General features: G+C 38.2%; 1 protein-coding gene across 1 annotated transcript in view; it reads right to left on the bottom strand.

The window, feature by feature from the left end:
- Positions 1-14,466, bottom strand: part of ACSL1 (acyl-CoA synthetase long chain family member 1) — a 29,032-nt gene extending 14,566 nt beyond the window's left edge. The window contains exons 1-8 of the mRNA XM_061371788.1: positions 14,223-14,466; positions 9,047-9,161; positions 8,548-8,612; positions 7,224-7,325; positions 4,069-4,168; positions 3,730-3,908; positions 917-949; positions 713-764 (exon numbers count right to left, since the gene is read on the bottom strand). Of these exons, the coding sequence (XP_061227772.1) occupies positions 713-764; positions 917-949; positions 3,730-3,908; positions 4,069-4,168; positions 7,224-7,325; positions 8,548-8,612; positions 9,047-9,161; positions 14,223-14,417 (841 nt within the window). The 5' untranslated portion in view covers positions 14,418-14,466. The remainder of the gene's footprint in view (positions 1-712; positions 765-916; positions 950-3,729; positions 3,909-4,068; positions 4,169-7,223; positions 7,326-8,547; positions 8,613-9,046; positions 9,162-14,222) is intronic.

Raw genomic sequence — 14,466 nt, 5'->3', positions numbered from 1 at the left:
CAGAGGTAAAATTAAGTGTGTGAATCAGTCCCTTCTTTGATATTAAGATCTTTCCTTCTATATTGATTTTACAAAGGCAGAGAACTTGCTAATACTTTCCAGAATAGCTAGTAACAGTTAAGTTTGCACTAAGCACCTCAAATTTCACAAGGAAATAAAATCCTTGAATTGTTGTGGTTCTCATTCAAAATCCAACACTTCTGTGAAGATACAGCTATCAACCCAGACCAATTTCTACTCTCGCATCTGCTGTAAAAATGTAGCTTTTCTTCCCTTTTGCTCCCTGCCAATCTTTGGTATTAACTCAAATATCAAGTGTGTGACATCCTGGTTTCAGCCAGGACAGACATCTAGACAGTCCGTTTTGGTCTTACAGCAAGGTTGCTTAGAGCTAAGGAACAAATTCTGCTAATACAGTACAAAAAGAAAAAAGACTACAGGAGAATTGAAGTATGAAGAGCACTTACAATGGAAATAGACATTCAGTTCTTATTTCCAAACCCCAAAATATAACATTTCCACCCCCAATATTGTAAAACTCTGTAGTGATCTATAGGAAAAATCAAAGGGAGCCTTACCATAAAACTTCCCCAGCTACTACTTGCCAAAAAGATGCAGCAGTAGGGGAGAGTCTTGAAAAAAAGTAGGAGGGCTTCTGAATTAATTTTGCACATACAGGATAATAAATTCTGCATAATGTAATGATGTGTACCTGTTGTTCCACTGGTGAAACAGATGATTGCTAGATCTTCTGGCTTTGGAGGCTATGAGAGTTAAGAAAGTATTACTATGGTTAAGATGGCAAGGAAAGATTTTCCTGGACAAAACACTGAAATACTAGTGTTACTTGTAAGCAATGGGAGATCTGCTAGCTGCCCAGCTTTCAGATTGTCACTTACACTGATTTCATACTTACTATAGGTTTTTGCCTGTGTGCTCTTCCCAGCTCCTACAGAAAAGAAAGAAAAGGGAGACAGACAGCTTAGACATGTAACTTTTGCTTTAAACTTAGCAGACTAACGTTACCAAACACCATAATATTCTGTTACCTAGACTGTCTATTACGGCATTTTAACCTCCAAAGAGTAACAAAGGCTTTAAGGACATTTTAAAGATATACAGAATAACTATCATGTTCTACAAATACAAAAGTGATAACTAATCTCAAATTCACTGTTTTTTGTTTTTTGGTTTTTTTTTTTTTTCCAGCTACTAAACCAGAAGTTTAACTCACTACAGGAGCTCAGGGTTAAGCAGTGTTGTGACAAGCTACAACAGGCAATCAGTCCTATACATCATCCAGAAGACATGTGCCACTAACAACTGCTAAATAAATGAAACTGGATTAATTTCAATAAGCACCTCGCACCAACATCACTGCTTGTGAAAAGGAAGACTGGTTTTCCCCATGATTACCACAAGTAGTTTGTATTCCTTTCATACATAATCAACACAAGATTCTCTCCCTCTTCCCTCCTTATTCAGGTCTGACTTACTAATGTCATAGTTCTTTAGGCAGAAAGGAATTGATACCATAAAGATCCTTTTATCATCAAGGATAAAAGGATTAAGAGGGAAGTTCTGAATGCCAATATTCCAGTATCTGTGACCTTCAAAGGTTTAAGTCAATAATTATTACTGTCATGCTTACTGAAGAATAAAAACAATACTACCTTAAGGACTTAGGCAAATTAAAATGGACTTTTTTAATGTATAGCTTTGGAAGCACTCTTTGAGGGCAGACATATCAACTTCACCATTGCTTTTACATTTTAAGTCACAATAGCACTATGCATTCCTTCACTAGCCCTAGATTTCTTTTAGTTATGATGTACCTACTTGGGTAACCTTAAGAAATAAGCTATGTCTGGGAAAAGTTAACATTCCCATACCTGTAAATTTGCGCTTTTGAAGCAGTACCTTTATAGAAAAAATTGCTACTAGGACAATGCTCAAAACAGCATCTGCATTTCAAGTACCAACAGAGTCTCAGTATTTCCCTACAGCATGTTCTGAGTAAGAAACTGGTATTTACTGAATATACAGCTAAAATCTCCACACACTTATTTTGATCTCCTAGATCAGAACACCGAGATCTTTTCTATTGAGATCTGTTTAGAAGCCATTTATTCACAGCTACTCAGCTCTAAGTAACCACAGCATACAATCAGATACTATGCATCAGAAATCAAGCTTATGGCATCTGGGAGATATCAGAGGAACAGGTCACATAACCTATAAAGCACAGCTGAGCAATAAGCTTAATCCAGAGATCCAGAAAACAAATACTTAAAGCTAGAAATAGTCACTCTATTCTAATCTAAGCTTCTAAACAGTCTATGGTTGTCTTTTGGGAGACATTAAAAGCCTCTACCTCTTAAAAAGAGGGAAAAAGAAAACTCATGAGAAAAAAACCTTATTCCTGCTCACAGAAACACTATTAGAAATGTTTAAATTTGCCTAACTTTAGATAAGATTTAGACAAGAGGCTCTTGGAGCATCTATTACTGCATCAATCCAAACATCAAGCATTTCTGTGAAATAAGACCTACAAAGTACTACTGGTAGTCACTACTTGAGCATCTAAATTTCTAACTTCAAGGTAACATTCATCCCCAGTTTTGTTTTTCCATAATTGGAAGATCAAATGAAAAGCACCTTCCTTTGCAAAAAAAAAAAAAAAAAAAGGAGTTAAATCAAGGAAAGAAGCCAATTCTCACGTAGCAACTTGCAGCTGGGCCAATCTTTTTCTAAGCTTAACCCAACCCTTTTGCCACTGAGCTATAAAGTCACTTAATCCACATGTTTTTAGCCCCATTTCAACCTGATTTTGCTGGGGCTAGCTAGCTGTGATAGTTACCTTTCAAAGACATACTAGCATTTTTTATCTTTACCAGAAGGTGGCCCTGTTAACACAGCAGTTAAAGACTTGCTGTGGAAACAAGTTCAGTGAAATGAGGTATTTCACACAGTCACTGACACCTGCACAAGACAAGCTCACTTACTTTGAGACATTCAAGTCCTAGTGAACCAAGCCTTCCCCAGAAGTCCTAGCTAGAACTAGGTTAAGCCTCGTTTCACAGTCTCCCAGTAAAGATGTACTTTATGCATGTTGATCATGGAACAGAGTTCTCCAAATAACAAGTGAAGTTATGAAATAAAACTTGCATAAGATGTTTATGCAGACAAACTAACTACGAGCAAAACCAAGACTTAAACATTATGTGGCTAAGCAAAATGGTTTCTACTTCCCAAACCTGGCAGTCTCATACCCCTACCTTACCATAAACTTCCCCTGGAACAGTTCACTGCCATTTTCTTCCTCCCCATAAAACTTTTTGGAGAATCACCGTACAGGGGAAACTACCATTTTTCACAAGACCAAAACCTACACAGGCTCTTTTTTGAAACAGTGTTTCTGAAGTATTAGTCACAGTATATAATTATCATGTATCATGGGCAAGCCTTAACTGTTCAGTCTGAACCATGTTAACAAGCTTTCATTCTGCAATCTTGGCATATACACTTTTACATTTTTAGCATTATCAAATACTATTAGCAAACTGCTTTCTTTCTTATATTTTTGTCTAAACTTCAATCCAAGAGATAGTTGAGTATTTTGAAACTAATCCACAACATTCTGTTCACAGTCCTAAAACTCTGTTCAACAGTCATCTTCCTCCAGAAGTAAATGGGATGAAAGCAGTAATGTAGGTTAGGCATGCTTACCTCTATTTCTCTCATGCTGAAGACTTCCACCCCACACTTTTTGCCACGTTCCACAAGATCCATGCCAAAAGACTCCATAATAACAATAGTGTTGAGTATTGGAGCTTCACCCTTTTCCACACTGGTTAGCAGAAGTTTGGCCTTGTCAGGTTTGTCACAGAAAACCAATGACAAGTCAGCTGATGAAAGAGAATGACTTGTCAGTATGACAATTTTAGGCTAGATCCATACATACTTCAGAACATGTAATGGAAGACTTCTCTGAAGAAGGCTACAGTTCTGCCCTCAGTCAGTTCTGCAATCAAACATTCGCTTGCTGAAGTACTAAAAATGTCCTACCTTTGTTCACAATGTACGTTATAGCTTCAGTTCCCAGTGTATCATAGAGCGGCACCACCACCATGGAGTATGCATAGCATGCCTGTTCAATGATAACCCACTGCAGAAAAAGAAGAGATGCAAGTCATTATGTGTTTGCTTATCATAACAGACATCCAAGAAAGAGTCATTTGGATTCTATCAAGAAAGCCAGCAGGACAGAGCTCATTTGGACAAGTGGCAGTTTGTATAATTTGTTTACTTTGAAGACCTACTAATTTATTTTTATTTGTGGAGTTAAAAATAAATGAGCTATGGGAAAGAATCCAACTCAATAAAATTCAACTCTGCCCCAAGAGATCTGCCTGCTAACAATTGCCGTGCTCAATAAACATAATGGATACTGTAGCCTTATGATGTGTTGCAAGCTGACAATGCTTTACAGCAAGCCTGATTTCACCCAAAATACTGTCAAAGCAAGATAGTAATGGAATTATTTTTTCTGATAGTAGCTCACTCCCCTATGATGACAACTTTAAGCATCACTCAGCTGGTTCTTCCATGTAATATGTAACATCTAATATCTAATACAGCAGCTATGTTAACAAAATTGCTAAATGCCAGTTTTACAAACTGTTTATTAGGGGCAAGTTTCCTGAAGTAAGTTCTCTACTTACTAAGACCACTTTAAATGCAGGGAATTCTTCTGAAAACACTCGTGTGATAGGCAAGTTGTACACCTCTTGTCCAAAAAGACTTCTTATTAAGACTACTTCAAGGCCAGCTAACAAGTAACTAGACTTCAATGTAAACATTAGGAATACTGGTAAGTCTAAGCAGGCACATCTATACTAGCCACTGAATACCCCACCTGTACATGTAACAAGGGGGCTGCTGTATTGCTGTTCAGCAGCCTGAAGTTTAGTAGGTATCTTAATAGGGTGGGAGTCTACTTTGTTGGACTTAAGAAGCTGCACAGTGATAAAAGCTTCTTGTTGCAGCCTTCAACAACTTTTGCACACCATCATTCTCAATACAACAACCAGCATCTTCATTTTCTGGACTATCAAGATATTTTTCTTTCATTTTTCCTTCTAAATTTAAGAATAGTTCAATACAAGTATCAAACCTTAACATTTGAGGTCTCTCTCAAAGTCCAAGCAAGCATCTAGTATTGAATACAGACAACAGCCTGGAAGTTTCAATTTGTTTTCTGACATGGCTCTGACCTTCTGATAAGGGACCCTTGTATTATTTCCTGTCCTGTTCTCTCAGTCCAAAACACAACTTTCTGTTGTGATCATCTGTTCTCCAGTTACTCAGGGAAAGTAATATTTTTATTTATATATCCAAATTTGTGGTGGTTTTTTAGTGAACATTTAAGCAAATAACATACTAGGATTTTCCCAATTAGGGGGTTTCCCCAGCAGCTGTTCCATGAACTGACAAATGTGAATCATTTCACACACACACAAAAAAATAATATCTCAATCTCATGTCTGGATTAGCAATTATATTGGGGATGTTACAACACCCATTCAGTAGTTTTCTGCAGGGAAAACCCCAGATTTAAAATTGCTGCTTCAAACAAGTCTTTCCAGCTCATTCCTGACCCAACCCAAAGCCTGCTGGAGCAATGCAACTCAAGCACATTTTGTCTCTGTGATCCAAGAGCAGACCACACTACTGTGCTCTTTCAGAAAATCCACTGGCCTAGCAGCCAAAGACTTTGCACACAGATGTCTGTAGGAAAACAGTTCAAACTGGTACAACACTCCCATAGCTCCCTTTCTCACTTCCAGTTCATAACGCTATAAACACAGGAGACTGAAAAATCAGTCACACCGTGTCATTTAACAGCTTCCTAGCCTTTAAGATATCCCAGCCTTTATTACAGGGGAAAAAAAAAAATAATATAGCTTTTAGAACCAGAATTCCAGCAGGAAAATCCAAGCACCAAACAACTGCAAATTTAAGAGTCTTGAAACTGTGTTTACTTCATCCATACAAGGCTAGAGTTAGGGGAGTTTGTGTTGCAGGTTGGAAGAGGAGGAAGGGGGTCAAGGTCACTTATCACATAACTTGCATTTTAATGACAGGAGTGAAGGCTCAATGGCAAACTTGAAATCAGAAGAGATCCAACAGCATGCTGTTGTCCAGCACGACCAAGACACTGACACAACTCCTAATGCTGTCAACACTGTAGATGGCTCTGTATTATGGCATCCAGCTGGGAGCATTTAATCAAGAGTGACAGTATAGTTCTGACAAAACTTAAGAAACAGTCCCTTCTCAATAAAGGCTTGTATTAGCTTAACACAGCAAGTACCAGCTAGGCCACTGAGCACATAAATTATCTAGTAAGACTGAGTTTCTCTAACCTGTGTTTAATAAACAACTCCAGAGAACAAATATTTACTGAATATTCCATAATATTTTTAGAAACAGTAATCTAGAACCACTTCTGGGTTAAAATGGATAGACACCAGCTAATCAATCTAAATATCCCAAAGTTGTTTCAGGTTTCTAACATCATTTTGCTTTATCAGGTCTTCTTTGATTATGTCTCTCTTTAGTATTTATGCCCCTTTATTAAAGTGCAGTTGACTTCCAATTTTGCCTCCCCAAGCAGTTCTGCCTCCCAGAATCTTTGTGCCCAGGGTCTCTGTCCAAATATTTAATATCTCCTATAGTCGTCCAAATTTCCCTTATTTGTCCAAATATTTAATCACTAAGTGATTTTAAATGTTTTAACACAACCTTATTACTTCCAACCACTTTCAATTACCTTGCACTCAAGTGTCACTTCTTAAGAGAAAGCAAATGGTGATTACATTCTCTAAGTACCACATTAGCTTCCCATTAAACAGGTTTCCTCTATAAACTGGGAAGAGGAGTTTGGTTCTTCTGGATTCCCCCATTCCCTTCCTGCTATCCAACCTTCTGCATTCAGCTTTGAGCACTCAACACTAATAATTGTGTCAGCTAGCTGGTTTTGTTAGCTAAAGATATCAGAGTTTATGGCTTGTGGTTCTACAGTGTCAGCCTTTATAGCCTTGTCCAACACCACATGGACTCCTAATAGGGAAGTTCAGCACACTGCCAAAAACCAACAGATAGAGGAGTGGCACACTTTAATAACAGCTATACTACCAATACACACGCTGTCAAATTACCTCAGGTCTGTTTTGTGAAAAGATTCCTATGTACTGAACATGAGATGGTTTGAAGCCCCGGTGGAGTAATGCAGAGCCCACGCACTCAGCTCTGTCTAAAGCCTGTAGAGGCAAAAAAGAAAACAAAAATATTGAGAGCAAGCTCATCAGTTTATACCCCTCAACATTATTCTATCTTAGGTCTTACAAAAAGAAGGCCAATAACTGGTATGAAGAAGACATAAGTTTTTAGGCTACTCTGGATGTCCTCTGCGACTTTGATAAATGAAACATCGCAGTGTTATTACACTGCACTGACTGTAGATACAACACTTGAACTCAATATGCACCAGAAAAGGCACTTAATCCAGTTGAAAGTATTAAGTGTAAGTTTAAATGTTAGGCTCACATACACAGAAAAGGCTGTTTCATTGTATCTGTATGGAACTGCATAAGTGACCATGGAATGATTCAGGATTATATTTCTGTTCGACCTAAGGCACTACATACGCCATCCTTCTGCTTCATTCAGTGCTTATGGGAAAAAGGAAGGGAACAAGGAGGCAAAACACAGCTAGGTCTATAAAGGAAGCCTGGGAAAGCAATTTTCTAGATTCTTTCCACATAGCACATGACCTGAATTCATGTTAGTCACATGATTCAAGCAGCAAATACAGATAGGTTGCACCTAGCAAGTGCCCAGCAAAATCACCTTGGAAAAAGTGAGGTCTGCTACATACAAAAGGTGTTTAATGACCCTAACAGTATGTAATAGGCAAGGTTTATGCAAATTTGAATAACAGATTAAATCAGGAACAACCTAGAAGTGCACAGCTGTGAACAAAGACTTGCATAAAGGTATTTTTAGCTATCATTAAGGAGCATGCTAGTAGTTAGAAGTGTATCTTTCAGCACCCTATACAAACATCATTCAGCACTATGGAGACAAGTTGTCAAGAAGCACAAGGAACATCTGTAGATAGGACCTTCCCTAGTGTAAAATGAAGGTTTCAGAAGCAAGCACCTAAAGTAGTAGCAGTCTGAGTCCCAGAATACTACTTCAAAGCTACAGCTTTTTAGAGGCAGTGCCCAAGTCCTAAACAATTCAGCAATGAAATGCTAAAACCTGCCAAGGTAACAAATTCCAAAAAACTTAACAAACCAAGTAAGTGCAGGAGATACTCTTCTCCCTTGCACGTGTCTGATGCTATTCAAGACACTGCAATATTCTGCTACAGCTTTAAAGCATCTATAAATAATTAAGATTTGTTATATCACATTACTGGATGTTGTATCAATGGTCTCAGCAAGCAAAAGCAGGTCTAGCACTGGATTAGAGACTTACCTCTTTGTAGGAGATCCACTCATATGGCTGGTTTGGTTTTCTAACACCTAGACATGGACCATTATCTAAAAAAAAGATAATAAGAAATTACTCAAAACTTAACCCAACTCCTCTGCCCTGACATCACACTAACTACACTCATGGTGGTAAGCCTCTAGATTCTTTGCAGACACCTTCAGAGACAAACCCAGTTGGTTGGTTCTTTTCTGGGGGGGAGTGGAATGGTGGGGTGGGAGGTATCAGGAAGGGAAGCTGGGGGGGGGAGACATATAGACAACAAGGTTGGTTTAGGCTAAAGGAACACAGCACTGACTTTATTCACATAGCTCTGCTTCACAAGAGGTCAGTCGTATTTGCCTTCAAGAAAAATTACATCCAATACATTTACCATATTGCTAGATAGACATTCCCTATCCCCAAGTGCATTTCAAATGAGCCCAGACCTTAGTTCTTGAGGTATTGTTGGAAAAAAAAAAAGTATCTTTAGCTTAAGACTTACTTGATACTTGCACACCCCTTTGGAAGATATCATAAACTGTTCTCACATCATCATAGTAGTAAACCAACAGTTCATCACTGCTAAGAAGAGAGGACCTTCGAGCATGTTCACCACCCTAAGGAAACCAATTAGGAAGGTTAGACACTTGTTTATTATAAATGAACAGGAATTTCCTGAAGAAATAAAAACACCTCATCCATTAAATTGTTATGAGCCTTGGCAAATTCAGCTTCAGAGAACTTCAATTCTTTTTAGTTCAGTGAAGAGACTGGCAAGGCTTCCCAGGACTTTGTTTAAAGAGTCAGACTGCTCCCTGCATTAGTAAAAACCTGTCAGGCAAAATCTTATTCCTCCTCAGCTACCTATAACAGCACAGAACAAATAAGGGACAGAATGCCCTTTGACAGTCCTTACAGGGCTTTTCTTAAGAAATGCTTTACTCTATTATTGCAGCATATATCACAATTAATCCTATCAAGCTTTCTAAATCACTCCAGCTTCAACTCTCTAGATACAGTGTTAATGCTGAGATCCTAATCTACTTTTCTGATTAAAATTACAAAACATAATCACACTTCAAACTGTGGTTTTAAAGCCTAAATGATTTTAAGGGTGGACACTAACACCCTGAACAAGTGTTCTCATAAGTGAAATACTCTATACCAAATAAAAACTGAGCCCTTTAATCCAATTTCAAGTTCCATCTTATAAAAAAAAGGCTTTCTCCTGATCTTGTCAGAAGCAGTCAAGACAATACCACCTTGAGAATTAAAAATCACCATCTTTCAGCAGCTGAGCATTTAACACGGGCTACAACTGGAAATCAATACAAAACCAGATTTTTCTAGATTGATCAAATCATCTCATTTTATACCAATCATGTTTCACAAATTGCTGTTATGCAAGTACTATTAGGCCATGTTTATTAGTCCTGCTATGATGACAAACACCTGCAAAACAGTTCTTAGCAGGAAGAACCTAGCTGGTTAAACAGAGGGTCTTGGGTTAACATTGAATAAGATTCTCTGTCAGTGGCTGCTGTCAACTCCTGGCTCTTTTACAAAAGTAAAATCATGAACTAACTAAATCCGTGCCTGAGTTGTTCTTCACCCACAACCTCAAAAACCTGTTCACATGCAATAGGCTTTTCCTGGCCATTAGTGTATTTTCCTGTTTTCAAAGTACCCTAGAAGACCAGAGTGCATCTATTCCTATTGAAACTAGATAAACACAGGTTCATCTGCAGAAGATGTCATATTGCCTGTGTCCACAGAAAGGAGCTAGCACATTAGAGGCACAGAGAAGAGAAAAAACAACACTAAAACAAGTCTAACTTGTTTTCACAAAACACTATGCGTAATGCAGTGCTTGCCACTCCTTTGTTCAAGCCAAGGGTTTGCTTCTTGTTGACACAGGCTGCTTAGGATTCCAGTAATGTCAAAACATACTGTGGGCTCCACCATGACTGAGAGGCAAGAGACCAAATTTTTATTTTCCTGAGAGAAAGTATACTAGCAAGTGGTGCTTAGGTCACCAACATGCATATTCTGAGCAGCAAGAAGTATAAACTAGAGTTTTCAAATCAGCCATTATAATTTAAAGCATGCCAATCCCTAGATAAGCACGCAACAGCTAAGGCTGATCACTTCATATGGAGACAAGCTCATGTCTAATCAAGTGATTCCTGAAAGACAAGGAAAGCTAGAGTTCTGGTAATGTATCAGGAAAATGTAATTAGGTTTAAAAGTTTCCATGAGTTGAACACTTCTCTCCATGTCTTCCATGCTAAAGGAAGAAAAAAAGCGAGTCACAAATGCAAACCCTTACTACTAGAAAATACTGACATCCTAGTGTTTATTTATATTCCTTCCTTCATGACTTAGCTGAAATTGAGCCAAATAGAAGTATTTGGGGCTTTAAAGCAATATTTAATATTTGACAGCCATACACAGGCACTCAAAAGCCAAAGTTGTGTAGCTACCAGTCACCAGAGGAAAGAGCAATCCACAAGCAGACAGATCCAGATACACGTACAACTACAGACATTAAGGGTGCACAAGCTTGCAAAACACAGGACAAATGCCCTATTTCTACCATCACTGTAGCACTGAAATTCTTAATATAGTGCATGACTGAGTACAGCATGAGTCTCAGCAATGCAGCCTTGCACTAGTCAGACTTTATTTAGAATAACTCTTCATTAATCTTGTCTCCCTTCCTACACAGAAGGGATTCAAATGGATCCTGAAAGACTTTCACCTATACTTCTGAGAAGATACACTGAAGAGAGATTAGGTTGGGAACTCTGAACACAATAGGGTTTCTTTCAGTGAAATGTAACCCTGGTATGCATAGTTTAAAGACTGTACTCCATTAATTGTGCCATCTACTCTAGAAGAGTAAATCTTTCAGTAACTTTTTGTATCAATATTCAACCAAGTGTGCAGTCTTCATGCTCATTCAGTGATTGTTAAAATGGGTCACTGGGTGCCAGCCTACTAAATCTAAACTTTCCAGAGATGGGAAGTGACCTGGAGCAGCAGTAAATAGGATCATTTTCCTCCCACAGAAAGTTATTAAGATCTGTTATCAGAACACTTAGAAACCCTAGTCCAGTCACTGATTGCATTTAAACTTTGCTGGGCCAAGGAAATATACCACAAGTAAGAATTAAACATAAGCCTATTTATACTTCAAAATTGTTACTATTAATGAACAAGTAGGTTAGATATTAAAACAGTAGAGAAAATGAATTGCCTCCTGCCATATCTTTTTTTTTTTTTGGGACCACACTGCTTACTCCTTAGACATTTTAATATTGTATTACTTAGCCAGAAAAAACAATGTTAAGACATAACTTGAGAGCAGTATTGGGTATTTTTCTTCAATGGAAGAGAATCCATCTTAACACATGTGTTAAGAGAATGGAGTAAGCTGAATGAAATTTTAAGCAAAATGCAATGAGAAACTGAATACTAAGCACTGTACTACACCCTTGTTACTGTTACAGCAGTACTAATTCTAACAGACACTTGAAACTTTCTTCAAAACATACATTCTCCTTTGATTAGTTTGGTACAGTTTATAACATTAAAGGCTGTATCTGAACTGTCCATAGGCAAAACTGGATTGATCTTGCTCATTTCAACCTGTTCTCAAAGCATGAGCTCTTTATCACCAAGACATGCTAACACACTCAACTACTGCTCATTTAAGTTTCACTACTGTTTAGTCTTCCTATTAAAATGAACTTTCTAAAGAGAAAATGAAAAATAATGCTGTTATATCTATATTGCTCTGATCAGAGAGCTGATGTTAATTAGGACAATATGGATCAATGACGTGTTAAGCGGTTCAGTGACGTCTCATACTACCAAACAATTATTTCAATTACAGAAACCAGCAGTGCTGAAGAAGTAAAGGCACTGAACTGAGAAGGCTGCCAAGATTCTCAAGCAAATAAGCATCTATCACTGGGTTTATGGCCAGTTAAGAGCCACATTAAGGAAGTTAATCTTCCAATGCAACACACCCCCCTCAAATCTGTTGAAGGCCATACTGACTAGTAAGGCCTCCCACTGCTGGAAAAACCTTTCACTGCTAGCTGATTCCAGCCACCAAAACATGCTGTTCTACAAGATTATTGCACCCACTAAGTGGCTGCTGCTAGGATTGGGCAAGCTCACCAAGAGAAGCAAGAGCTAAATTCTGAACCCTTACTATACACATGCATATAAAATACCTTTTGAAAATAAGCATTCTGGGCAATTATTGCATTACCAGAGCATGTTTTACTTTCCCCTTTGTGTACTTCTAATATCAGACCACTACTTGCTATAGTAACATGTTACAGTAAGCTTACTGCATGCCATACAGGGAAGAATAGGAAATAAATGGTACTAAGATTTGGATGGAGAAGCCAACTAATGCTTCATTCTTCAACCTCAATATCACAAAACACTGCAAAGAAAATGCCTGATTTGAGACTATGACAGGCATTTGCTTTGCTGAAATTCATTAAAGTTTAGCTACTCCAAATTCCAAACTGCTTTGCCATATATGTTTACATGAGTTTGTAGTCACTTCTACTCTTAAAGACATTTGATATAGGACAACTAGGTACACTCTATCCACACAGAAGAATGTGCTATACAGTGGGAGTTCAGTTGCAAGTGTTAAGAAAATCTATGATGGTAGCATCTGACTATCAAGAGTAATGCAAGAAACTGTCAGCCTTACAATCCTATGTTTTGTAATTATCTCCCTTGAAGATCACAGCCTTTCAAAGCTGTTTCCTTCCTTCAAAAGGAGAAAACACCTTGGTCTACCCTGAAGAAATACAGAGGCACTCTTGAAAGAATAAGTGGTAAAATCTTGACTCAATAAGGGAATTGATGTAACTGCTGCTTGGGGAGCCCCATCCATGTAATCAGTTGTCTGTATTTGCTTCTAAGCAGCAGTTCCTCCTAGTCAGACTGTTCCCACATTTTGCTTCACTATTAAAAAACCCACCACCTAACAATAACTCTGCCTGCCTCTAAAAAGCATAAGAAAAGCTAAGCTAGCACATCCAGAATTTAGCAGGTGGTTGCTTTAATTTCAACTTATTCTATAGCTGGGATCAATTTGCAAGACTAATACATTTCCACAGATCATGTGAGGACAATCAGTACCCTCTTCATGCTTATAACCCTATATAAAGTCTCATCTGACAGCTATTATAATCTAAATATAACAGAAAAGTATTAGCCTAATCAGTATACTCTGACCCCAAGACCTAATTTAGTAGTTCATCACCTAAACACAGAGCCAGGAGTTGAAAACTACACTGTACTGATTTTAACATGCACAAGTTTCCTGCCATCAGTCAGATTAGAAGCTCCATGTTTGCAGCACAGAATCTTTTTCTCCCATGCCAGTTACTACCACTATGACCTCAACAACCCTCAAACTAGTTCTCAAATTCAGAAAGCCAAAAAACTGAGTTCAGGTCATATTTCAAATAACAACCCCCCAAACCAAACATGCCCTGAAATATATTCCCCACACACTACAGGTTTAGGAACATTCATCTATAAATCAGTGTTTGGTCTCCCTCAATGCCACCTTTAGGCTTCAAAATGAACAGCATTCAATGAACAATAGTGAACAACAGCATCCACCACGCATCACTTACCTCTACTTCCACAGACTGCATTGCTAAATCACATGGTGGTTTTAGTGCTTTTGGTCTTGTTGCATACCAGTAAGTTGTGAGAGCTGCGAAAGCACCGAAGCCCATAAGCGTGTTGGTCGGAAGGGTGCGCACATACTGCCTGACATCCCCAAGTTCTGGCATTCGTAGATGTCTAAACAACTCATGTGCTTGCATTGCAATTCAGTGCAGTTTTTCACGATGCTGGAATCTGGTGATATGAAAG

The sequence above is a fragment of the Neopsephotus bourkii genome, unplaced genomic scaffold (assembly GCF_033783945.1).
Source record: "Neopsephotus bourkii isolate Nb327-2 ecotype Australia unplaced genomic scaffold, CSIRO-AGI_Nbou_v1 NB_168, whole genome shotgun sequence".
NCBI lineage: Eukaryota > Metazoa > Chordata > Aves > Psittaciformes > Psittacidae > Neopsephotus > Neopsephotus bourkii.
Note: the sequence above shows the minus strand (reverse complement) of the source record. Positions and strands in the feature narration are given on the sequence as shown.